The sequence below is a fragment of the Hyaena hyaena genome, unplaced genomic scaffold, assembly GCF_003009895.1.
Source record: "Hyaena hyaena isolate Hyena2069 unplaced genomic scaffold, ASM300989v1 scaffold_234, whole genome shotgun sequence".
Lineage (NCBI taxonomy): Eukaryota > Metazoa > Chordata > Mammalia > Carnivora > Hyaenidae > Hyaena > Hyaena hyaena.
The window spans coordinates 1,080,042-1,106,334 of NW_024080865.1; the positions used below are offsets into that span (position 1 = coordinate 1,080,042).

The 26,293-nt window shown below is 40.9% G+C and overlaps 1 protein-coding gene across 1 annotated transcript in view; it reads right to left on the reverse strand.

Moving 5' to 3' along the window:
- Positions 1–7,730: 7,730 nt before the first annotated feature.
- LOC120239521 (inhibitor of carbonic anhydrase-like) overlaps positions 7,731–26,293 on the reverse strand; it is a 41,251-nt gene continuing 22,688 nt past the window's right edge. Inside the window, exons 10-17 of the mRNA XM_039243838.1 lie at positions 24,827–24,917; positions 23,629–23,670; positions 20,447–20,602; positions 17,208–17,349; positions 11,373–11,437; positions 10,515–10,699; positions 9,024–9,210; positions 7,731–8,137 (exon numbers count right to left, since the gene is read on the reverse strand). Coding sequence (XP_039099769.1) covers positions 8,103–8,137; positions 9,024–9,210; positions 10,515–10,699; positions 11,373–11,437; positions 17,208–17,349; positions 20,447–20,602; positions 23,629–23,670; positions 24,827–24,917 — 903 coding nt within the window. The 3' untranslated portion in view covers positions 7,731–8,102. The remainder of the gene's footprint in view (positions 8,138–9,023; positions 9,211–10,514; positions 10,700–11,372; positions 11,438–17,207; positions 17,350–20,446; positions 20,603–23,628; positions 23,671–24,826; positions 24,918–26,293) is intronic.

The following is a 26,293-nucleotide window of genomic DNA, read 5'->3' on the forward strand; positions in this document are numbered from 1 at the left end:
TTATTTGTGTCATGACCAATATTTTTCCCCTGTAAGTACTGTGTACACAGCACTGTGAGCCCAGCCCCTCAGGTCACATCGCATCAGGGAACCCAACAAGCATGCTGATCACTAAATGCTGGACAACGTATCATAGACAATATACCCGACAGAGCTTGGCAGCATTATTTTGTCTGTATACCAGTTATCTGTCCACTCCTTTTATTCACCTGTCCATTCTTGAGGGCACATACTGAGTATTATCATGTACAGTCTGTGGAATAAAATGAGTATGAAATTGGAGTCAGAGATTCCCGGGTTTAAATCATAGGACACTTAGAAGCTACATGATGTTGGACAAGTTACTTATCTATTCCTATACTCTGTTTTCTCATTAGTTGTAAAGATATGAGTACCTATCTTCTAGACTCATTTTGAATATTATTCAGAGTGCTATGAAAGTGTTTGCCTTGCCAGTACATGGCAATGACTATCATTATTATGAAACACCTAGTATGGACTAAGTGCTAACAACATGTTCAGTGACTTGATGAAGTGACCCTACATAATTTCTTCAGAGCTTTTCTATTGCTAATGGGCCCTTCAGCAAAACATACCCTGTGAGACCATTTGGTACAAAGACTTCATTTTACAGAGAGAAAAACTGAGGCCCAGCCAGAGGACATAACTTGGTAGAATGCCCAGCAGGTCAGGCAAAGCGAGAACTTACTTTGGACTCAGCATCCTGAGCTCTCCTCATCATCCTGTGACTCACTGTCCTGGAGTGTCACTCATATTTTCTAACAAGGTTATTTAGGGATTTCATTTCCTGTAGCTCTTTCACCAAGAGAAGCCAAGTCCTGAGATCTTCAGGTAGGCCCATGAAAAGTGGCTATTAATGCTGAGCATAGTCTAGTACTTCTGTGCCAAAACAAACAGATCACTGATCCCTCTACTGTCCACAGCGAATGCCACTGTTTGATGTCCCTGCTCTCCATGGAAAGAGAAGAGTAAAGTCCACCTGTTTTCTCAGCTGTTCCAAAATAAACGTCTGGCCTATAAAAATCTGTAGATAATTGGTGTCAACTGTTGGTTTCTACAATTGAATGGTTTTACCTTTTTAGTTGTTCTAAGTGTTCCCACAGATAGGCCTGTTACATAAACATGTACAGCTTGCCAATATGTGTAATTTAGTAAGACTTCTTAGCCCCACAGGGTAGCATTTGCCTGAAAACAGGTTAACTAGCCTTTAGCTTCATTCCACCTCTGAGGAAAGTGGTATGAGGTCACAGAAAAATCACTGGACTGGACCTATGAATACACAAAAATTGTACACCAAGTAGTGTGTGTGTGTGTGTGTGAGTGTGTGTGTGTGTGTGTGTGTTACTAGAGTGAGAGTCCCAGGATTTTATTAAATCTTAAAGGGGTCCTTTGGTAGCCTAAATATATTGAAATATGAAACATTAATTATCTGTCTTCATTTCCATTCTTAAAATTTGAAGAAAATGGGAGCAGGGTACTTGACAGCTCTTCCCCAGTGCCAGTGAAAGGTCTCTGTTGGACCAAGGTCTTTGGATTCTTGCCTCAAGGTTATGCCACTGAAGACTGCAAGGTTGGCTCTCTGGTAGGGAAAAGTGGCGGTAGAAACTCAAGCCTCTCAGAGCCAATGGTCTCTGAGGCTTTGGGCAAGAAAACCTGAGGACTTTATACAAACTCTAGGAATCTTCTTGGAAGCCCAGGGGCAGCCTGCAGGAAGATGACCTAGGACTGTATGTGAAAATACCTTTCCCAAGAAGGACTCAAAGGATCTGGAGCAATCTGGAACTAGAAGTAGAATCAAAATTGTGCAGAAAAGGGACAAAAAGGATGAAGGAACAAGAAGACCTAGATCAAAGTAGGCAAGGGAATAAAAGCAAAAAGCCCTAGAAAACAAGCTAGTATGTTTTTAAACAATGCGCAAAATGACAGAAGAGGGAGCTCTGTGAAGTAAGAAACCCTTTCCTAAAAATAGCCTTATTTTAAAAGTTCAGGGAAGCAAATCTCACCTAAAACTGAACAACAGAAAGTACCATGGTCAAATGCCATATAAAGTTATTACAAGAAAAAATTATATATCCACAGATAATGAAAGCATACCAGAAAGATATGCCCGCAAAGCACCTAGAATCTGTAATCTATACAAAGGTAGGAAGAGAGCCGGAAACAATAAAGATGTAAATAGCAAATATTTTGTCATTTAAAAATTTCATTAAAGATAATTGATGCTTGATATAAAAATAATAAAAATTATTGTCAAGTTTCTAATGTATGTAGAAGTAAAACATGATAATAAAAGCACACTGATAAAAGAGGGAAATCAGTGGGGTAGAGCAGTAAGCTTATGCTGGCTCACAACAGCTGATTGTTTATATCTCTTCTAAACTGAATTCATTGACATTGCTTTCGTAGCTTGAAATCATCTGTGGCAAAAATCTTCGCTCCATGGAACTGACAAAAGATGCAGATCAGGGCCTTTTGTTTACCTTGAAGATCTGATTATTAGAAGTTTATCCACACATCACTGGGGAAAGTGGAACTGTAATATTATAGGATCTTATATACAAAGTCATGTAATATTACTTTTAATTTATTTTTTATTGAAGTATAATTAACATACAGCATTACATTAGTTTCAGGTGTAAAATGTAATGATTTAACAATTCTATATATCATCACACAGTGCTCATCAGGATAAGTGTATTCTTAATCTCCTTTATCTATTTCCTCCCTTCTGGCAACCTCCCCTCTGGCAACCATCAGTTTGTTTCCAGCATTTAAGAGTCTGGTTTTTTTGTTTGTCTCTGTTTTCATTGTTTGTTTATTTGTTTTGTTTCTTAAATTCCACATATGAATTAAATCATATGTTTGTCTTACTCTGATTGATTTATTTCACTTATACCCACTAGGTCCATCAATGTTGTTGTAAATGGCAAAATCTCATTCTTTTTTATGGCTGAGTAATATTCATTATACACATACACACATCACACTTTATCCATTCATCTGTTGATTTGCATTGATTAACATATTGGTTAACATTGCTTCCGTATCTTGGCTATTGCAGATTATGCTTTAATAAACATAGGGGTGCAAGTATCTTTTCAAAGTAGTGTTTTCATTTTCTTTGGGTAAATACCCAGTAGTAGAATTACTAGATCACATGGTAATTAATTTTTTGAGGAACCTCCATACTCTTTTCCACAGTGACTGAAACAATTTGCATTCCCACCAACAGTGCATGAAGGTTCCCTTTTTTCCAAATCCTTGCTAACACTTCTTATTTCTTCTCTTTTTAATTTTAGCCATTCTGACAGGTGTAACGTGGTATCTCACTGTGATTTTGATTTGCATTTCCCTGATGATTAGGGATGTTGAGCATCTTTCATGTGTCTGTTGTCCATCTGTATGTTCTTTTGAAAGACGTCTATTCAGATCTTCTGCCCATTTTTAATTGGATTATGTCTTTTTGGTGTTGGACTATTTTGTTTTATTGATGGTTTCTGTCACCATGCAAAAGTCTTTTTATTTTGGTATAGTCTCAATAGTTTACTTTTGCATTTGTTTCCCTTACCTGAGGGGACATATCTAGAAAAATATTTCTATAGCCAACGTCAAAGAAAATACTGCCTATGTTTTCTTATAGGACTTTTATGATTTCAGGCCTCACATTTAAGTATTTAATCTATTTTGAATTTATTTTTGTGTATGGTGTAAGAAAGTGTCCAGTTTCATTATTTTGCATGTAGTTGTCTAGTTTTCCCCACACTATTTATTAAAGAGGCTGCCTTTTCCACGTTATATGTTCTTGCCTCCTTCGTCATTGATTAATTGACCATGTAATCATGGGTTTAGTTTTGGGCTCTCTATTCTGTTCTATTGATCTGTGTCTATTTTTGTGCCAGTACCATACTTTTCTGATTGTTACAGCTTTGTGATGTATCTTGAAATCTCAGATCATGATACTGCCAGCTTTATTCTTCTTTCTCAAGATTGTTTTGTCTATTTGGGGCCTTTTGTGGTTCCATACAAATTTTAGTATTATTTGTTCTAGTTATGTGAAAAATGTCATTGGTGTTTTGATAGGGATTGCATTAATCTGTAGATTGCTTTGGGTAGTATTGACACTTTAACAATATTTGTTCTTCCAATCCAGGAGCATAGAATATCTTTCCATTTGTTTGTGTCATCTTCAAGTTCTTTCATCAACATTTTATAGTTTTCAGAGTACTGGTCTTTTACCTCCTTAGTTAAATTTATTCCTAGATATTTTATTATTTGGAGTGCAATTATAAATATACTTGTTTTCTTAATTTCTATTTCTACTTTATTATTGTATATAAATGTAACAGATTTCTGTATATTAATTTTTTATCCTGGTATAACATTATTTGACACTAGTATTAAACTAAAGATAAGTGTTGCAAACATTGGAGAAGACATTAAAAAATAAAAGAATAACTTCTAGGAATTTACCCAAGGGATACAGGAGTACTGATGCATAGGAACACAAGTACCCCAATGTTCATAGCAGCACTCTCAACAATAGCCAAAACATGGAAAGAGCCTAAGTGTCCATCAACGGACGAATGGATCAAGAAGATGTGGTTTATTTATACGATGGAATACTACATGGCAATGAGAAAAAATGAAATCTGGCCATGTGTAGCAACATGGATGGACCTTGAGGGTGTTATGCTGAGCGAAATAAGTCAGTCAGAGAAGGACAAATACTATATGTTTTCACATATAGGAGGATTAGGAGGAACTTAATGGAGGACCATGGGGGAGAAAAAAGGGGGAAATAGTGGGGGAGAGGGAGAGAGGCAAACCACAAAAGACTCTTGAATACTGAGAATGGACTGAGGGCTGCTGGGTGTGGGGGGAGGGGGGCGATGGGCATGGAGGAGGGCACTTGTGGGGATGAGCACTGGGTGTTACATGGAAACCAACTTGACAATAAACTATTTGTAAAAAAAATAAAGATAAAAAAAGAAAACTCAAAAAAAATAAGGAAGAAAAAAATAAATAAATAAAAGAATAGATAAGAAGCCAATAGAGAAGATAAAATGGAATACTAAAAAATACTCAATCCAGAGTATTTAAGAAAAAGGAAGAAAAAGAGGAAGGAAGAAACAAAGAACAGATGAGACAGAAAACAGATATTAATAATTACATTATATATAAATGAACTAAACACGTCCTTTAAAAGGATAAAGATTATCACACTGAATGAAAAAAGAAAGACCCAACCAAATGCTCTTTTTAAGAAACCCCCCATAATATAAACAGATGGATTAAAGTAAAAGAATGGAAAATATGACCAACCATACACTAGTCATAAGAAAGGTGAAGTGGTCATATTAATATCCAATGAAGTAAGCTTAAGACAAGAAGTATTACCAGGGACAATAGGAACATTTCATATTGATAAAGTAGCCAATTCATCAAGAAAGGCTAACATCCTAAATGTGTATGTCCTCAGAGAGCAAAATATATAAAGTAAAATCTGACTGAACTGAGCAAATCCATACTTACAACTAGAGATTTGAATCTCTTCTTTCAATAATTAATACAAAAAGTAGATAGAAAATGAGTCAAGACAGAGGATTTGAACAGTAACATTAACCAACTTGACCTAATTGCTATTTATAGAACTATACTATATATTACAGATCTATATATTATAGCATTACACCCAAAAACACAGAATATATATTTTTTTCAAGTGTACATGGAACCACCACCAAGATAGACCATAAGCTGGCCATTAAAATAAAAAACCGTAAATTTAAGAGGATTGAAGTCAAAAGCATACCTGGAAAATCACCAGGTATTTGGAAATTTAAAATAACTTTTATATAACGAACAGATCCAAGAGGAAATCTCTGGAAAATTAGTAAAATTTTACCTGAATGATAATGAAAATATAACATACCAAAACTTAAGGGATGCAGCTCAAATAGTACTTAGAAAGAAACTTATAATTTTAAATTCTAAATTAGAAAAGAAGACTGTTCTAAATAACTGATCTAAGTTTATACCTTCAGAATCTAAGAAAAACAAGTTAAATGAAAGGTAAGTAGAAGAAACAAGGGAAAGAACAGAAGATGAGATTTAAAAATAGGCAAATAATGAAAATTTAAAAAAAAACAAAAACTTGTTCTTTGAAAAGTTCAATAAAGTTGATAAAGCTATAACTGGACTGATCAAGAAAAATGAAGAGAGAAAACACAAATTACCAGTATGGAGAATGGAAGAATAGATATCATTATACATCTTGTAAATATTAAAAGAATAATAAGGAAATGTTTTGGACAAATTTATGGCAAAAATAGACAATTTAGATGAAACTGCCAAATTCATTGAAAAATACAAATTTTACAGCTCTAGGTTTTCACTGGGTCTTTTTTAAGCCTTACACTTTTCTTTGCTATGTTTATGTTTTCATTTAAATCCTTGGGAATGTTTATAACAACTGTTTAAAGTTCATTGTCTGAACACCATCATCTCTTTGGTTTCTAGGTCTGTTTCTATTGGTTGATTTTTCTTCTGACTCAGAGTCACATTTTGTGCTTCTTTGCATATCTGGTAATTTTGGCATTTGATACTGGATATTATGTATACTATATTGTTGAATATTTATATTTTGTTGTCTTCCTTTAATGTATTGAGGTTTATTTTAGAAGGTAGTTAAGCTACTCACAGACCAGCTCAATCCTACCAAGGATAGTTTTGCTCTTAGTAAGGGCAGTATCAGAGCAGCCTTTAGTCTACAGCTACTTTATTTAGCCTCACATCCAAGGCCTGACCTTCAGTGAAATCTTTAGGTGTTCAATTAGGTCTCTTCATTCCAGTTAGTAGGAACAGAATGATTCCTGGCTCTGTGTGTTTACTGGGAATCATTCAGCTAGCTTATTGGTTTCTCACAGTTACTTTTTGCCTACTCTGATAAATTCCAATTTCATTCTACACCCATACAGATTAGTAGTTCACCAAAGATGCAAGGAAACTCTTATACAGATCTCTTCTGTATACAAACTTCAGTCATCTTGCTTCCCCAAGCTCTTATCTCTGCTTCCTTAGCTCAGTGTGACAGGCTTTCTTGGGTTCCCCCACCCTGTGCCATCATCTGAAAATTTCCTCTAGGCAAAACTTCCTTCTGCTTGCCTCTTTTCTTTCCCTTCTTTCAGGGACCAGAGTCCTGTGCTGCTATTGCCCAAGGTTTGAACACAGTTGTGTCACATACTTTGTCCAGTTTTTCAGTTGTTTATGGAAGGAGGGCAGGTTCTGTACTGGGTGCTCTTTCACAGACAGAAGCAGAAGTCCATACTCATAAAACTAACATTTAACAATGTATAACTTAGGCTCTCATTCGACTTTTATGGAGGCACTACCATAAGTTTCAATTATGGTAGTACTAGATATGGCAAAATCTCTGATGAGAAACTGACTTAAAAGAAATGAGTATAAATCTTGCTTTAAGGAAGTTGACTATAAAAGGGTAGTAAGATTAGATTTTTGCAGTAATTTTAATGTTTTCCAATTAATCTGAACCAGGATTTTTATTCCACTTGACATTATGAATTTTAAATGTTCAAATTTATTTTTAAAATACACAAACTCATTCCTTATCCTTTGTTTTTATTATGTAAGTCCTTGATACTGCACACCGATGCTTTTTTTTTTTGCACACTTGTTATCACCACTCAGACTTCCTTTAGACAAATTTATTGCTTAAATTCTTTTTAAGTGACTTGACTCAGGTAAAATAAAGAATGGGGAGGGAATATGAGCTAATCTTATACAGTTCTTTACAAAGGTACAATTTAATAGATAGTAAATTCAGAAGCATAACTCTAGTATAAAGACATAGTTTTCTCCCCTCAAAAAAATCTGAGAACATGTAATGAACTTTTCTGAGAAGACACAATAACTTTCATTCATTTTAATTTTTGTATCAGTTCAAGCACATAATTGTAAAATAACTGAGGTTAACATGGGCCCACGAGTGGACAAGTGAGAATGTGGCCCCATCATATTTGCAGGCACTGAGCATCCCCATGATTGTCCACTGGGGTCAGTGTTTAATGTACATGAAATGTACAGGCGTCCAGAAGTTCTGTGAAGCAAAACATAAGAGAAAGAACTTCAGGTACTTCCTATGCTTACGAAACACAACTCTTTTCTAAAAGTAAATTTTAGGTAGTAACAATTTTTAAAAAATCTCTCTCTCTGTCTTTCTCTCTCTGTGTATCTCCTAACTGATGTCAGTGCTATCCTTAAATACCAACATTTTCCTTTCCTCCTGCTATCATCATCCCCAGCATACAATATAATTCAACAAAAATTCAGGCAACTTCCAGCAATTTGATTATCCCAGCTCTAATTTTATTTCTCCAACTTATTCCTTTTTGAGGCAATTATTCCATTCTAAAATACACACATATGTGTGTGTGTGTGTGTGTATAAACTATGCTATTTTAATATATATTTATATATCTTTAACTATAAATATACATGTGTGTATAAAACTAGAAAGGACATACTATAGTGCTATCTTCAGTTTGTTTCTATTATTTTTACATTTGACTTAAAATCTTTGAAAATTGATCCTCAGTGAGTCATGCTATGGGTCATCTCCCAACCTTCTCCCTACACTGAAGTGCTCACACATGTGTACCTTTTCGTTTTATTAGCAAAAAAAAAAAAAAATGGAAATGCACAAGTCAACGACTTCAATTTCCAAATATCTCAAGTTCTACTGTACTTTCTGTCTCCTTCAAATGATTTGGTCTTTTTTCAGGTAGTGTCTTATACTTTTGTCTAATTGAGTTGCCTCACTGGGAAATCTGAATCCTCCTGCAGGGCCAGGAGCAAGCTCTCTCCATCTTTGTGTTCCTATCAGTACAGGCCCAGGGCTTGGCACACAATGGTCCTCAATACAAACATGGTTACCTTGACCCCCCCCCCCATGTTATTGCTCCTTGGTGTTTTATTCTACTTACCAGAGTGTAAGCATGGTTTCATGTTAGCAATAGCCATAAGATACTCTTGTCCTAAGTATTCACTGTAAGTTGTTTTGTCCTGAAGGTTAGCCAAACATGCCGTGTCATCACTGAAAAGCAGATCCTTGTTTGAGGATTCAAACATCTGGAACATCCTGTACTCAAACCCATTTCTTCCAAAGAGCTCCTGAGTCAGACAGACAGAAAGAGAGTGAGCAGCAGCACCAGGGAGCACAAGCTGTATATACGGCCTCAGAAGATCCATCTGAGTCTGCTGGGCTGCTCAGCTCCAGCCCCTGGAACCCTGGGACACAGCAACAGTTTAGTAGGCACCATTAATGGCAAACAGCATGGCCTCTGTGTTCAGAATCTGGCCCTAGCTTTTCTTTGTCATGTGACTATAGGAAAATTCTTTACTAAGTTAAGTGAACCTCAGTTTACTCATTTGTAAATGGAGATAATAACCCTAAATAGTAAAGATGATGTATGTAAAGTAACTGCTAAATAGGAAAAGCTTCAAGTTGGCCACTGTATCACAGTTCCACCAATTTTCAACTTTCTGGGTCATACTTGCCTGTCTTCCTGCTGACTGAAGCCCTTGTTGCCTTGCCTCTTCTATTCCCTAGATCTGTTCCAGGCACCTGACCATTTCCATCTCTTCCTGCTCCTCTCTTTTGCTTTGTTCAGCACCCCCTGTAGCCAATGGGGCAGCTTGCCCTTTGGGAGATGTACCCCTTCAAAAGTCCATGACCAAGAGCCTTTTGTTTTGCCAGTTCTCCCTGGATGGTGGTCCATTAACTGGGATGTGTGGGTAGCATATGCTAAGACATGGAGTACTCAGCTGGGGCTTTTCCAGGATGGGGTATGTGAGTGCAAAAGGCAGATGAAGCTTTGGGTTTTCCTTAAGGTCATTTGATTTAGGCATCCTGCTACTCTATAGCCTTTGTGGGCTGCCTGTAGTGGTCATGAGTTTTCTGAATGTTGGCTCTGGAACTTTCATGAAGCCTGAAACAGTGCTCAGCCTTCCCACGTTCATTAACGTATTGGGACCTAACCTAGGTCAGGTAGAGCAGCCTCCATTCTGCTCTTACCACAAACACCTCACCCTAGTGTGAAGGGCTCTGATCCAACTCCCTTATCTCTATGACAGAAGAAGAAAGAGACAACTATCATGGAGGAACTGAACAAGTCCAGGAGATACCAGGAGCCTGTTCAGAGAGGCAAGTGAGTCTCAGGGAGATACTTCAGATACCCACGTGTCTGAGGCTTTTTCAGTCCACTTTGATATCCTAGACAGCCCCAGAGCACAAAGTGAACATGGCCACCAGCTAGCTTTCTGCTTTTATCAGAGGCAGGGCTGCAGGAATCTAGTTCCATTTACAGGGATAAAGGTATGAGACTGGGCTGGGTGTGCCTATCAGCTCTGCAAGTGACTGACCTGAGCACTCAGTTGGAGGGACTGTGCGGACAGGACCTCCTGTGTGCCCATACCTGTTGGTTGAAGAGCATTCTGCGAACAAAATCTGCCTTATCTTTCCTTGAGACCACAGCATGATTTGGGACTCTGGCCAGGTGGCAGCTCTGAGCTTCAGTCACAGGCTTCCTGGTACCATCAAGGCACAGCAGCTCAAAGTCTTTATGCTTCAGATTCTTAGCCCATGCTTCAGGGTTCCTTCCTAGGGAGGAGGAAGGTAGGTCAGCCACAGCTGACAGCTTTGGTCAAGGTGGCCTCACTGGGGGGATGTGACCAACCACCTATGTCTGGGAGAATCACAGAGACATGAAAGAATGAAATAATAATGCTTTAAAAATAAAACAGAAGAGAAAAATTCATACACCTATAAATTCATAGCCTTTTTTGTTAGTGCCTTTTTAGTCCTGTTAAAGGCAAAGCTTTCTTTAAAAGCCTCAGAAAAGGATGTGGTGGGGAGGAGGGATGGGCATGGAGGAGGGCACTTGTGGGGATGAGCACTGAGTGTTATGTGGAAACTAATTTGACAATAAACTATTTGTAAAAAAAAATAAAATAAAAAAATAAAAAATAAATAAAAGCCTCAGAAAAGCACTAGCCAAAAAGGAGAAGATTGGTTGAACTATATAAAAAATTAAAATGTTTGTTCATCAAAACACATCATTAAAGTGAAAAGGTAAGCCTTTCAGAGAGGGACAAGATATTTTCAATCCATTCAGGTGATAAAAACTTGTATCCAGAATACATAAGGAATGCCTATAAATTAAGAGAGCTAGAACACGCTTTAATAAACTTCCCTGGTGCCCCGACTGGGGAGTGACTTCCCATAAAAGACTCAGATTTTTTCCAAGGGAGGAAAGGACAGCACAGACACATACCGTCAGTGTTCTGGAAGACCGTGTGATCCTTCACAAAGGCCACGTCTCCCTTCTCAACCAGACACCTGCACAGGGAGGGTCAGGTCAGCAAGGAGGATCAATAGGAGTGAGAGGAAGAGACACCCAGAGAGAACCACATAGGGGTTCACACACCCTCCACCAGAGCCACCAGGCACACCTAATGCTGACCACATTCACGCACACAACTGTAACACCCAACTGTCCCTGGGACTTAGAGGGGAAATGTAATAGAAAAAGAGATCTGCTTGGGGTGCCTAGGTGGCTCAGTCAGTTAAGCATCTGACTTTGGCTCAGATCATGATCTCGCAATTCATGGGTTTGAGCCCTACATCGGGCTCTGTACTGACAGCTCAGAGCTTGGAGCCTACCTCGGATTCTGTGTCTCCCTTACTCTCTGCCCCTCCCCCACTCATACTCTGTCTCCATCTCCCTCTCAAAAATAAATGAACATTGAAAAAGAAATCTGCTCATTTTGTTTCTATTGTAGATAACGATTGTTTGTTTTTGTATTTGAAATACTGATTGGTTTCTCCAGAGAAGATGCTTGTGTTCTCCTATTAATAGGGATGTTCAAGAACGGCTCTTTGGTTGGATCAAAACTCACATCAGAGATTAAAGTCAGCATGGAAGACTTGATTTTGAAGGAGTCTTTTCACATCCATATGTCTAGTGAGCTTTAACAAAAGCTAATGTGCACCATTTGGATATGTTTTCATGGCTAATCCCCTGAAAAATATTTCTCTGCATTTAAGGTCCGTTTTTTATGAGAAATGTTGAGCACATTAAAAATCAGTTCTATGATATCCAGTCAGTTGGCAATTGATATTAATGATTCATTATCAGGAGTACCTCTCTAGTTTTCTCTCTCTAACATCAGGTTCCTCTATACTTAGGTAGGATCAATTACTTCCAGTCAATTTTTCTAAGCTCCCTTGCCCTATTTCTTTCTTCCACCCACTCTCCATATAGTCCTGGTCCTGAATAAGCATGATCATTTTGCCTCAAGTGTGTCTGCACCTCAACAGGGAGGCAGACCAGAAACCCTCCTAATCATTAACTTCTCTGGGGCATTCCTGTTTTCCTTGCTCTACTCTAGATCTGTGATTCTCAATTTGTGGGCTGGGATCAGCAGTATAGGCACCAGCTGTGAACCTGTTAGAAATGCACATTCTTGGGCCCCACCCCAGATCTACTAGATCAGAAACTTCTGGGGGTGGGCCCCAGAAATCTGTGTTTTAACCGTGTCCCCAGGAGATTCTGTGCTCTAGTGAGAACCACTGTTTGAGACAGCCACCTCTCCATTCTATAGAACAGTGACTAAAATGTTTTTCAGATTCCTACATACTTCTATCGCTCCACATTCCGTCTCCCCAACACTCACTCCCACATGTTCTCCTGCTTCCCAGAGAAAACACGGATATCCTCACATGGGCTTTCTTCCAGCCAAATCTGTCAGCCCGTCTCCAGTGCTGTTCTCCTGCCCATCAGGCACAGAGAGGAAACAAAGGTCTCCTTCCCAGAAAGAGTCCTCCTCAGGTGCCCTGCCCACACTCTCAGGCACATTCAGATACTTTTCCTCTTTCCCTTATGCAGTTGGAGTCTTTCCCTGTTCACCGGGCTCTTTTTATCAGCATTTATACTTTTCTTTTTTAAAAAACAATAATCCCTGTTTTGATCCCACACTGCCCTCAGCAATGGGCCTCATCCAAACCCCTAAAAGGAATCATTGCACTTAACAATCAGCATCCCTCCACTCCACCCTCACTGACCCCTGCCAGTCAATTTACAGGACTGACTCACTATTGAATCTGCTCCCACCAGATCCAGGGGCCAGTTCAGACTCATTTTATCTGATTTCTAAAGTTCATCCTTCCCCAAGTTTGAAATGTCTTTGTTATAGACCAAATATCATGTGTCCATGTCGAAGTCTTGGAAGTCTATTCTCTACCACTGATTTGTCATTCTTGCACCTTAACAAGCCTGTACTGATCATAGTATTACAGTATTATATAGTATGACGTGATTTTTATATCTAGGAGAACAAAATTCCCTTTATATAATTTTATTTAAAAATTCTTGACTTTTGTTTGTCTACCAAACTTTACTATTTTGAGAACTGACTCCGTCCTCCATCTGCCCCAGTCTACCTGGTCACATTGAAAGCAGCTTAAACATTATAATGTAGCATCACTGCATGAGTTGTGTGAACTCAAAGCTTTCACTGGAACTGGGCTGACAATTCCATTTCTTGGGAATTGGAATGAATATATTTTAGTCCGTGTTTGACTGCTTCATTATAACTGAGAAGCTGTAATAATGTTAATCACAGACATTTCCTTCCATGTAGACTGAGAAATAGAGAAAACATTCTGCAGAAAAAGAAAATAAGGCAGATGTGGAGGGGAGGGGGAAAGGAAGAGAGGGAAAGAGAGAAGAAGAATATGTTCCCTTTTGCTAAAAATTAGCTCACTGTTTATCTAGAATTCTAATTTAGCTGGACATCCTAACTTTTATATGGCAACTCTTGCCTTAAAGTATCTTGGCTATCTTCAGAGGGTCAAGTCTTAGTCTTTACAAGGCAGAAGTTCCTTGGGTTTTTTCACTTGCAACCAAAGGAGTCTTTATTCATTATATTTAAGGGAAAAAAAATTAAACAAGTAGATAAAATATATAGTATTCTATAGAGTAAAAAGTGCTTAAAAAGCCCATTAAACAAGAAAGGGGGATATAAATATTGGGAAGGGCATGTGTGTGTATATGTGAAATTACAGTGGCCAGGAAAGACTCCCTGATAAACCCTAAAGGAAATGAGGGAACTAGCTATGATATGAGGAGTAAGAACACTCTAGATAGGGGTAAGAGCAAGTGCAAAGGCCCTGAGGCAGGAGTGTGCCTGATATCTTCAGGGAATAGCTAGGATGTCAAGATGGATGGAGTAGATAGAACAAGGGGAAAGATGTAGGAGATGAGGTCACAAAGGGCCTTCCCAGATCACAAAGAGGCTTTTAGGTCAAAGAAGGACCCTAAATTTTACTCTAAGATATGGGAAATTACTGGAGGGTTTTAAGCAGAGAAGTGTGATATTCTGATTTATGTTCTAACAGAATCACTCTTGCTGATGTGTTGGGAATAGACTGGGTGTAGGAGGGAGGGGAGTATAGGGCAGATGCTTCCTAACCTATTATCAGTGGAGATGGGTGATGAGGTCAGTTCTGGTTACCTTCTGCAGGTAGAGTCAACATGATTTGATGAAGGACCAGATATGGAGTCTGAGAGAAAGAAAGTAGACATTTTCCAAAAGGAAAAATGGAGTCGCCTTTAACTGCCATAGGTAAGACTGCTGGAGGTACAGGTTTGGGTAGGAGTGTAGGAAATTTCAGAAGCTCAGTTTGGGACACTTTAATTTGAGAGAGTGATTAGAAATCCAAGTGGAGATGCCCATTAGGCAGTCTGGGGTTTCATCTGGAGTTCTGGAGACCTCTGAACAGGAACATAAATTTGGGAACTATCAGTATCTAGATGGATCAAGAGTAGATAAAACCACCAAGGGTGTGGGCATGAAGAGAGAAGTCCAAGGACAAAGCTCTAGGGTGCACCAACATGTTGAGGATGGGGAAGTGAGGTGGAACCAGCAAAGAGACAGGTGCAATAGCAGGAGAGGGAGGAGGGAACCCAAAGAGCACGGTGTCCTGAAGCCAAGGAGGAAAATGCATCCATGGTGCTGGTAGATGAAGCAATGCAAGGACTGAGAACTGATCCTTCATTTGGGAATGAGAGTAAGCTGTTTCTTTTTCTTTTCTTTTCTTTTCTTTTTTTTTTACAAATAGTTTATTGTCAAATTAGTTTCCACATAACACTCAGTGCTCATCCCCACAAGTGCCCTCCCCTATGCCCATCCCCCCTCCCCCCTACATCCATCAGTCCTCAGTTTTTGTCGGCATTCAAGAGTCTCTCATGGTTTGCCTCTCTCCTTTTCCCCCACCATTTCCGCCCTTCTTCTCCCTCTTGGTCCTCCGTCAAGTTCCTCCTAATCCTTCTATACGTGCAAACATATGATATTTGTCCTTCTCTGCCTGACTTATTTCACTCAGCATAACACCCTCAAGGTCCATCCATGTTGCTACACATGGCCAGATTTCATTGTTTCTCATTGACATGTAGTATTCCATGGTATAGATAAACCACATCTTCTTGATCCATTCATCTGTTGATGGACACTTAGGCTCTTTCCATGTTTTAGCTATTGTGGAGAGTGCTGCTATGAACATTGGGGTACATGTGCTCCTATGCCTCAGCATTTCTGTATCCCTAGGGTAAATTCCTAGCAGTGCTATTGCTGGGTCATAAGGGAGTTCTATTGTTAATTTAATGAGGAACCTCCACACTGTTTTCCAGAGGGGCTGTACCAGTTTACATTCCCACCAACAGGGTAGGAGGGTGCCCGTTTCTCCACATCCTCGCCAGCATCTAGAGTTCTCTGAGAGAGTAAGCTGTTTCAAGACAGAGCTCTGACAATTCCAAGTCCTCTGTGATATTATGTTCGTACCAAGAAGACCATCAACCCTAATACCAATGCACTTTCTGATGTAAAAACAAAAACAAAAACTATTTTATCTTAGGTTTCATGTTCAGCACATATTGTTGTAGTGGGTCTGTGAAAATATATCATTTATATATGGCTTATGAAAGAGAAAACTTTGGAGATGGCAAGATAAGTCATCTGGCAATGTGACAAATAAAGGGGTCCTTCCTATAGAAGCTCACACATCCTCCACACAGCAGCCACACAGCCCTCATTCATACAACGTGCCTACTGCCCCAAAGTGTCCCGTAGTGCTCAGCACACTTAGAATTAAATCTGCCTCCCTGGTCAGGTTAGTAGTGCACGGAGACATACCCAATGCCACAGCTCCACCCTCTGCACACCCCTAATCCCCTCCCTCCCATACACCCTCCTCCCCTTAGGGCCTTCTTTCTGGCCTACAATACAGCACAATTTGTCCCCCCCCCCCCCCAATGCCTGTATCCTTGCTGTTTCTTCTTCCTTGATACAGTTCCTCCAGATTTTCTGAGGCCTGGTTCCCTCTCAATATTTAATTTTCAATTCACACAGTCCCTTCTGCTTGCTGTTACCAAAACTGTCCCCTACCCAAGTCTCTACCACACTACCCCTCTTTGTTCCCTTGCAGCACTTACCACAGTCCAGAAGTGATTGACCCTTATTTATATGTTTATTGTCCTACTCTCCTCACAAGAGCAGACAGGGAGTGGGAGCTACATGTGTCTTGTTGCTGCTGTAACCCTCTACCTAGACCAGTGCCTGCCACATACTAGGTGCTCAATAAGTGTTTCCTGAAAGGATGTAGGAGACTAAGAATATCTATTTTTAAAATGTACTCATTTGGCAATAAACTATTTGTAAACAAAAAAAAAAGTAATTAAATTAAATTTAAAAAAAAATGTACTCATCAGCCAAGTGTAAGAAGCACATGCAGTACCCCACCTCTGATTTTAAAACAGGGCTCTGAAAGATTGTGTGACTTGTCCATAATCACACAGAAGAAAAGAACAAAAGCTGAACCAGGGTTGTGACCCTGTACCCCTCATTCTTGCCCCTCCTAAGGTACCCTAAGTCAGCTGGATCTGCAGAAAAGTGTTCCAGAAAGGAGCTGGACTTGAGTCCTTGGGGCCGGTGGGAGTCTGCAGTTCTGTTTTCTAATTCTGGCTCCCAGATGCTGGGGTGATGGAAAAGATGAAAGGACAAGAAGGTCACTGGGTTGGTGCCGAAGAGAAAAGTGCACACACACTACTTGCCTGAACGCCCCACTGGAGCCATAGTATCTCTCATGGCTGTTGGGAGCACAAGTGTGGGCCGGGTCGCTGCCACCACTGCACAGAGCACAGAGCCTGGAATCTGGATCAGCCCCAGGGGCACAGCTTTGACTGAAGAATTCATCTGTGCAGGAAAACACAAGAGATTAGCTCTTCCCGCCAATGTTAACAAGACAGCCTCAGATTTTGTCCCTAGAATTGCCACATTCAAGTGTTTGGTACCATATTATTAGAAATAAGAACCTTATGAAATAATAATAATAATAATAATAATAATAATTAATAAAGGTTGCAACTAGAGCAAAGTAAAGGGGGACTGGCTGAAGTTGGGACAAGGGTCTGTGGAATAGAAGTGGCACAGAGCAGAGGTGTGGAAGGACAGACACAGATGTAATCCTAAGAGACAACAAAACTAAAAGTCCCAGATGGTCGAACCTGTCGCCCATTTTTCCTAACCTCTGCTGCCCTTGCCCTGCCATCTTGATTCCAAATCCAGGAAGGAGCCTGAGAGACCCAGCTGCCAAGCACTGTGCTGGGCCCCAGAGCACTCTGGTGAGGACATCACATAAGCCTAGCACTCCTGGAACTCAAGTTCATGAGCAACAGTCATAATTCAAGTAGCCACACAAGTGAATTTATCCACCCACCCCCACCAACCCCCGCTTGCCTTGGGAAAGAATATGGCTCTACACAGCTGCAGATAAAGGAATCTAGTACAGACCTGGGAGTCAGGGAGAGGCCTTAAGTCGAGAGGTGAAGAATGAATAGGAACAGGTTTTCCAGACAAGGGGCAGCATCTGCAAAGGCCTAAGGCAAGGGGTGGGGGTGGGGGGGGGCAAATGACACAGAAAGGTTAATAGAGGTCATTAAGCTGGACCACCCACTGCAAGAGTGAGTGGGGAGAAGGCAAGGTCCAGATTCGGTTTTATACCTTTATGTCGATTTTGTTCTTTATCCTTAGAGAAATAAGAAGCTTCTGAAGGGCTATAGGAATGCTGGACCAGGTATAGTGGGCAGGACATAGCCAGATTTGCACTTTGCAAAGACTGGTCTGGCAATGGAATGGCTGGAATCCATGCCAGATGAGGTGTGCAGGCAGCAGGTTACTGTTGTAGTCCAGGGTACGTGAAAGTAGCTTGGACTAGAGTAGCACTAAGGTGAGGGAGACAGTGGATGGAGCAGGGGAGAAACTGACATCACAAGTGATGGATGGGTGTGTGCAGGATGACAGCTTGGTTTCCACCTGGGGCAAGCAGATGGACTATATGGTCCTCCACCAAGCTAGGCAGCTTTGGAGCTGGACCAGGCTCAGCAGAGATGATGCATTTTGTTTTGTGTTTTGAACTTAATGTGCTTTTGAGATATTCAACTAGATAATGTCAAATAGGCAGCTCTGGAGGGCAAGGAGAGATCTGTGCTAGAGATAAAAATGTAATAGTTATCAACATACAAACATAATATTAATAATAGTGATAGCAGCAAACATTTATCTAGTACTGGCTATGTGCCTAGTTTTGTATGTATAATATTATTTGTTTAGATAGTAATCGAGGCTGTAGGCATGGATATGAGTGCCTGCAGATTGAGTTTAGAGTAGGGGGTGGAAACTTGCTTTAAGCAACTGAAACATTTATTAACCAGATTGGGAAAGTGCATCCTCTAGGGGTAGGAGAAAAGCCAAGCCAGTGTGTTTTCGCAAAAGTCAGGAGAGTGTTTTAATGTGATTTGAAGAAAGAGAAGTCATGGAGGAATGGACTGGAGGGTGACTTTTCAGCTGAGCAACATGGAGGTCATGGGTAGCCTTGACCAGAGTTCTTCCTCTGGAATGACACAGAGAAGCCAGAGGGCAGGGAGCAGAGGAGTAAATGGGAGGTGATTGGTTCAGACCTTGCTGTTAAGATGTCTGGCAGTAGCTGGGGCGCCTGGGTGGCTTAGTCGGTTAAGTGTCCGACTTTCACTTAGGTCATGATCTCGCGGTTCATGGGTTCGAGCCCCGCATCAGGCTCTGTGCTGACTGCCAGCTCAGAGCCTGGAGCCTGTTTCAGTCTGTGACTCCCTCTCTCTCTGACCCTCCCCTGCTCATGCTCTCTCTCTCTCTCTCCTAGAAATAAATAAAACATAAAAAAAAAAAAAAGATGTCTGGCAGTAAAGAAGAGTAGAAACAAGTCAAAAGTGGGAGGAGACTACTGAGAGAGGCAGGACTTTTAAAAACAGAAGACATTGGGTGTGCTCAATGTTGAAAGAAATTATTGGCTATACCAGACAAAGAAGTAGTAACCAAAAGTATGAGGCTCTAGGGAAGGGTGTGGGTGAGGGGGCCTCACGCAAAGCACAGGTGGAAGGAGGCTGAGCAGATATAGCCATCAGGAGGCCCACAGCTTTGGCAGTGGGATGGTGAGGGGAAATTTTTCTGATCATTTCAACTATCTCTGCAGCTGAGATGAGTTCTCTGCTGAGAAAAGGTGGTGGATGGGTATGGGATGGAAATATGTGGACAGTGAGGACATAGGATAATTATTGGGAAGTGCACAGGGGTTGAGACACAATGGGGGTGCTCATGAGTGCCAGGGGCCCACTGAGGCCAGCAGCCGGAGCATTTCCAGAGGAATAAACTACTCGGCCCTGCGACCTCTCCAGCCATGTTTAGTGGCTAAGGAGCAGAGGGTGAAGAGAGCAGGGAATAGGCTTCGCATAGGAATGGGTTTTGTGAGATGGCTAGAGAAAGCAGGGGACCAGGGGCCTTTTAGGTATTGGCAAGAGTGCTGCTAAAATGATGAATATGAGAATCTAAGGGAGATAAAGCTGAAAGTGACAAAGTGTCCAAGGACTTAGTGGTATAGGTTTCCAGTTTTTAAAAAGCAGCCAATCTAGTTTATATGGGAAAACAATACAACACACACACACACACACACACACACACCACTCTTGCTCTGTAACCCCAGGCTTGTCCCTGAGCCAGCTGTAACACATTAAGAATGGGGTGTTTCCCTGATATCTGCCCTTTGGGCCAAGCTGCTCCCCTCAGAAGTGAGGAGGTGAGGAGAGGGGGGTGCATCCGTTGAAGCAGAAGTGAAGCTCACCTATAATGTTTGCCCAGCCCTTGACCCCACTACCTACTTACACCATCCCTTGGCATTCCTTGCCATTGAACTAAATTCCTCTCCTACACAGGCACAGGCCCAAGGAAGGGACTGCCACACTACCTCCCAGAACATACTTACCAAATTTACAGGACCCAGTTTTGTTGTATATTAAACCCATGGGAATGTTCCAGCCTGCAGAAGTACCAACTGCGGGGTGACAGGACTTCTTGCCTTCCAGGGAGTTCCAGGTGAGTTCGGGATTTAGTTTCTTAACCACTGCCACGACATAATAACCTTGCAACACAGATAGATACCAAGAGGCAATTTCAGTAGCTCCAGGACCCTCTGAAAATGCATTCTAGAGCTGCTACAGTGAGCCCCTGCCTGCCACTCTCCCAGGGGAGGGGGAATAGCTTGAACCCCTCACCTTATTCTAGCAGAAAACCCTGCCAATAACTATTATTATTAGGTATGGGACCAAACAGTCTGACCACTGCTCTCCAGATGTCTACATGCATGCATCCAGAAATATTTATACATGTATTCATACTTTCGGTTCTATCCTGCTATATATTCTTTACTACAGGATGCTTTATTCTCCCTCAATGATATATTGTAGGCACCTTTTTGATTCAGCGAAATAGATACAACCATCTCGTTCTGTTTATTGGTTAAATCTAAGTTACGTTCCACTATATCGAAATACCGTATTCTGTAATCCCCCAACTGGTGGGCATTTATGTTGTGACCCACTTTGCCAGATTACAAATTATCTATGTGAATCTTTATATATATAAGTGTGCACCTGTTGAAATATTTCTGTTGAACATAAGTCATAAAGAAAGAGTTTAATGACTTCTTTTTTAAAGTTAAGTCTCACAGTGCCTGGGTGACTCAGTCTGTTAAGTGGCCAACTTCAGCTCAGGCCATGATCTCATGGTTTGTGAGTTTGAGCCCTGTATCAGGCTCTGCACTGCAGAACCTACTTAGGATTCTCTCTCTCTCTGCCCCTCCTCCATTTGTGCTCTCTCTCTCAAAAGAGATAAACTTTAAAAAGAAATAAAGTTAAGTGTCTGATTTTCTAGATTTATGACAATATCGTTTTCTCTAATTGTGACAATTTAATCTTTTTTCCAATATTAAAAAATTTCTAATTATTTTATATACATATATATGTATGGAATATATACATTCCTAAGTATACTGCATTCACTTCCAAAGTAATGCCATGTGTCATTGGTGGGAATCTTATTATCTTATTCCTGAAAATAATGGGAACACCACTGATATTTCATATATTCCTATCCCAATACTATGTAACTGAATTGTGCTTATTAAGTAAGGCCTAAACAGCAAAGCTGAATTTATAAGATTAGAATCATAAATCTTCAGGATTGGAAGCTAATATGGCTCTCCACCACCTCTCCGAACCCCCCTCCCCACTGCACTCCCTTTCTTGCTGTTGTGAATCAGGTCTCTAAATATTCAAGCCTGGAAAGACTGGAAGTCAGCGTGGCAGATGGAAGACCTGCCTTGCCAGTTATTTCCTAAATGACCTCGGACAAGTCACTTCATACCTAGTATCCCCAGTTTCTCCTCAGTAGAATGGTGACAATGAAACTCATCCTGGGGGGTGTTTTAGGAGGATCAGATGTGCTAATATGGGCATATTGTACATTAGGCCAGGACGGGGAGGTTACAATGCTTGGTTTCCAGCACCGCTGCTAGTGGCACAAGCAGTACCAGAGCTCTTCTCTCACTGCAGCAGATTTTCCTGAGGCCACAGCAAGCCCTTTGTTACCAGACAGTGCTCTATTACACCATTCCAGCTGCCAGATACTGTTACAGTGCCTTTCCTGAGGTGTAGCTATTTCTGCACAAATAGCGTCAATTATTGTCATCTGGTGTGTGTGTGTGTGTGTGGCCGGCCTTTGGGGTTGATCCCTCTCCATCTCTACTCACATCTAACTTTCTCCATCCAGTCAGCCACCCTGAACTGTCTTCTAAGCATCTTTGTCCACCTGCATTTGCTTTTCTCTGCAGTTCCTTAAAATTTCAACCATTCTTCAAGCAGAGTTCTTTCAGACTTCATGTATTCTATAATCGATAGACTGCATGGCTGACAAAAATGCCAGCTGCTAGGGCTGAAGGCGAAGACACAACTCACTGAACACTGCTAGCCATGAATGCAGAGGGGGAGAGGGACAGCATACCTTAGAACTTGGGTTCTGTTGCACATGAAGGGGAGCTGCTGGAGGTGAGCAGCTTTGCACCCCACGCAGCTGGGTGGAGCATGGGCACTGCGGGTCCTCCATGACCCTGTGCTCAGCAGGGAACAGGGATGCTGCTGGTGCTGGGGTGCTCCAAATCTGCCCACTTCCCCCAGCTCACTTGTGTCATAGGAAACTCCAAGCCCAAGTGACCATCTGTTTTCACCTCAGGATACTGTCACCCTTGTTTTCAAACCCTAATGTGTATCAGAATCAGCTGGAGGGCTTGTTAACACACACAGCAGTCCTTGGAGTTTCTGACTCAGTGGATTTGGGGTGGAGCCCAAGAATTTGCATTTCTCACAAGATCTCAGATGATGCTGATGCAGCTGGTCCAGGAGCTGCACTAGATTAAGAAACACTGCTCCATATTCCATGAGTAGGTACTTCAGGGACAGATACAGACCCTCTCTGCCCAGGTAGAGACACTGATGGGTGACCTTGTCACCTGGTCTTCTCTAAGATGAGGTCAGCTCCTCTGCTGTTAAAATCAGCCGGCCAAAAGCTAAAGGGTGGAGCTCATCTTCCTCCTCTTCTTCATTAGAGCATGTATGACTCTCCTCCTCTCTCCAGGCCTCCACTCAGCCCCGAAGTGCCAGGAACACACTCCTGCCTCCTGGTGCAGAAATGGGCAGGCAGCATGTGACAAGGAGCAGGGTGGTGTGCCGAGAAGGGCGAGAGGATTCCGATCACACCACCTCTTCTCCAGCCCAGGTGCAGGCACTCCCTGGACCCCAAGCCTCACTTTCCCCACATGTACAACACGGGATAACGATGCCCACATCCTAGAGGACCGCTGAGAAGGGTAAACAGGAATAGTGCGGGCAGGAGTCCTTTGTTGACTGTAAGGTACCGTATGCACAGTAATTATTGCTACAGCTTCATGACCGATTTGCTCCTTAACAATAAGCTGTGGTAGTGGTGGCTTCTCATCATCCTTTTTCTTTTCTTACAACTCTAATAACTTTGGTTATTTTTAAGGCTTTCCCCACCCTCTTCCCCAACAATAGCCTTTACCTTTGGGCCCCAATGTTACTGATTCTGACTTACCTTCCATGGGTGTATTCACACACCTAGACTCATCCTTTGGCACTAAAAAGAAAAAAACAACAACCAGGATACATGGCATTAAACTCTTATATTACTCAGACCAAAGTCATGAGCTTCTCACTCTCAAGAATGAAGGATGAAATTAAGCAGTCTGTCATTTGTTATCAACAAGCCAAGAGTCTACAGGCCTATTTTACCCCTCTCCACTTGACCTTTGCTATTTGAACATTAGATTCCACCTCAGAATCTCCCCAACCCTCAGGGAGTTACAGAGAAAGAAAATGACCTGCCCTTTGAAGAGGGGCAGAGGCCACTAAAGAGCCTGACAAAGATCTTTCTGCATTTGCTACATGATTCAAGTCATGCTGTCGTCTTTCTTCCCTGTAAAGCCCTGGACTGGGACAGGCTTATGTTGGAGGGAAAAACTGAATCCACGGAGTAAAAAAAAAAAAAAACCTGGATACAGTCTTCATTCTACCTTGGACACATCATTTAACTTCGTTAAGCCTTAGTTTTTATATCAGTAAAATGGAGATACCATTATTTACTTTACAGAGTTCTGTTTTGAAGTATAATGTATGGTTTCTTGCTCAGCACCTAACAGATGAGGTACTTCATAATTATATTGTTGAAATCATCTTTTCCCCAGCTTTATTTTTTTATGTGAAAGATCCCCACTGAAGAACATGACCCTGTAGCACCACCCCTCAATCTTCCAGTGCGGCTAGGGTGAGTTAATTTTGGACTCGTAAATTTGGCACAAGTACTGAGGTACATGTGGCTCAGCCCCTCCTTTCTTTATTGAAGAGAGTAGGGAAAGAGTGGTTTAGATCTTTTCAAGGAAGCTTTATGACAATACGTGTTCTCTGCCCTCAGCCATGGGGTAGGCCAACAGACCTGTTCTCCTGAACCAGTGGGTAACTCTAACTCAAGGGCAATTTGGCAAGCCCTCCAGCCAGCTCTGTACCATGCCCTCCAATATCACCTTTTCAGTAATAAAGGTCTCCTTTGATCTCATTCTGCCTTATTCCTGTATCCATATTTTCATTGGCTCTGGCTTTGGGAAAGGAGGATATTATCTGCTAGCCTCTTACATTCCAACAGTAATTATTATCTCAACAGTGAACTAACGTGTTTCTTCATCTTTCTATGTCAATGACCTTGAGGAAATAAAACAAGAGGCACCCCCTCCACTTACTGTAGTTCTCTGCCAGGACAGGCACTAGACCACACTGGCCCGCTATGTAGATGAAGCCTCCATCCAAAGTCATGGCATCAGCCTCTCCTTTCTGAAGAAATAAATCAGCAGCACAACAGTGAGGCTGTTTCCTGTCTCACTGACCCTCAGAGGTTTTCTGTCTCATTGGCTTTATGTCATGTACATGTACACACGTGCTTTTGACTAATCAAATCGTGGATCACCCAAAAATTCTGCAGTTTAACCACAGGGTTTAGAAAGCTGGACATGTTGACCCAGGAGCAAGCACCCAACCCAGATCATGCTCCCTGGCATCTCTGACCTCTCATTAGACCCATGTTGAGTACCGGACATGCCCTCACCACATTTTATTTGTGACCATTATCACTCAGCAGTTTACATGGCCAGACTCAGGGATTGTATTTACTAATGTTTTTCTTCTATATGGTGGAGTTCAACTCTGTTCCATAATCCCATTAGCACTAACTCAGAGGGACACTTGGGTGGCTAAGTCAGTTAAGCGTCCAACTTCAGCTCAGGTCATGATCTCGCAGTTTGTGAGTTCAAGCCCCATGTTGGGCTCTGTGCTGACAGCTCAGAGCCTGAAACCTCCTTCAGATTCTTTGTCTCCCCTCTTTCTGCCCCTCTCCTGCTCATGCTCAGTCTCTGTCTCTCAATAATAAATAAAAACATTAAAAAATTTTTAGAAAGAAAAAAAAAGCACTAACTCAGAGCACTAATGCAAGAAAGACATTTGAGAAATAATTTTTCTAGTTAAATGATTCATTAATAGTTAACTTATTATTTTCATCAATGAAAATTTCCAACAACAGAGCAAAAAATATATAGATAAGATCATTGTGATAAAAACACACAGATACATACACACTCTCCACTTTTGATCTATTAACTGCCCTTCTAGAAATCTATCCTGAAACAGTAGCAACTATAGAAACAAAAACTTACCAAGCCTTTACTATATGCCGGGTCCTTTCTAACACCTTCCAGTGATTATCTACTGTATTCCTCACAAAATCCAACAAGGTAGGTGCTATAATTCTCCTCCTTTTATACATTAGTGAGCTAAATCAGAGAGCATTTAAATAATTTCTCCAACAGAGAGTCATTAAGACTAAAACATACTTTAATTCTTTAGCTCTTGCTCATAACCACTATACCACACAGCCTCCAGGATCTGACTATTTTAAAGGACACATGCCTCAAAACTATTCTATATACATTTTTCATCCATAAAATGGGCTCATGGGTTTATGAGGATTAAATGAATTAATACAAGTTAAAAGCTCACAAACACACTTGACACATAGTAAGTAGCTTCAAAATATTAGCTATTATTGCTATTAAAGATATAACAGGAAATATTGAGATTATAGAACAGAAATCTTCAATTTCCTTCAAAGGATTTGGGAATAATTCAAATGTAGACTTTTAGAAATTAGTTAAATA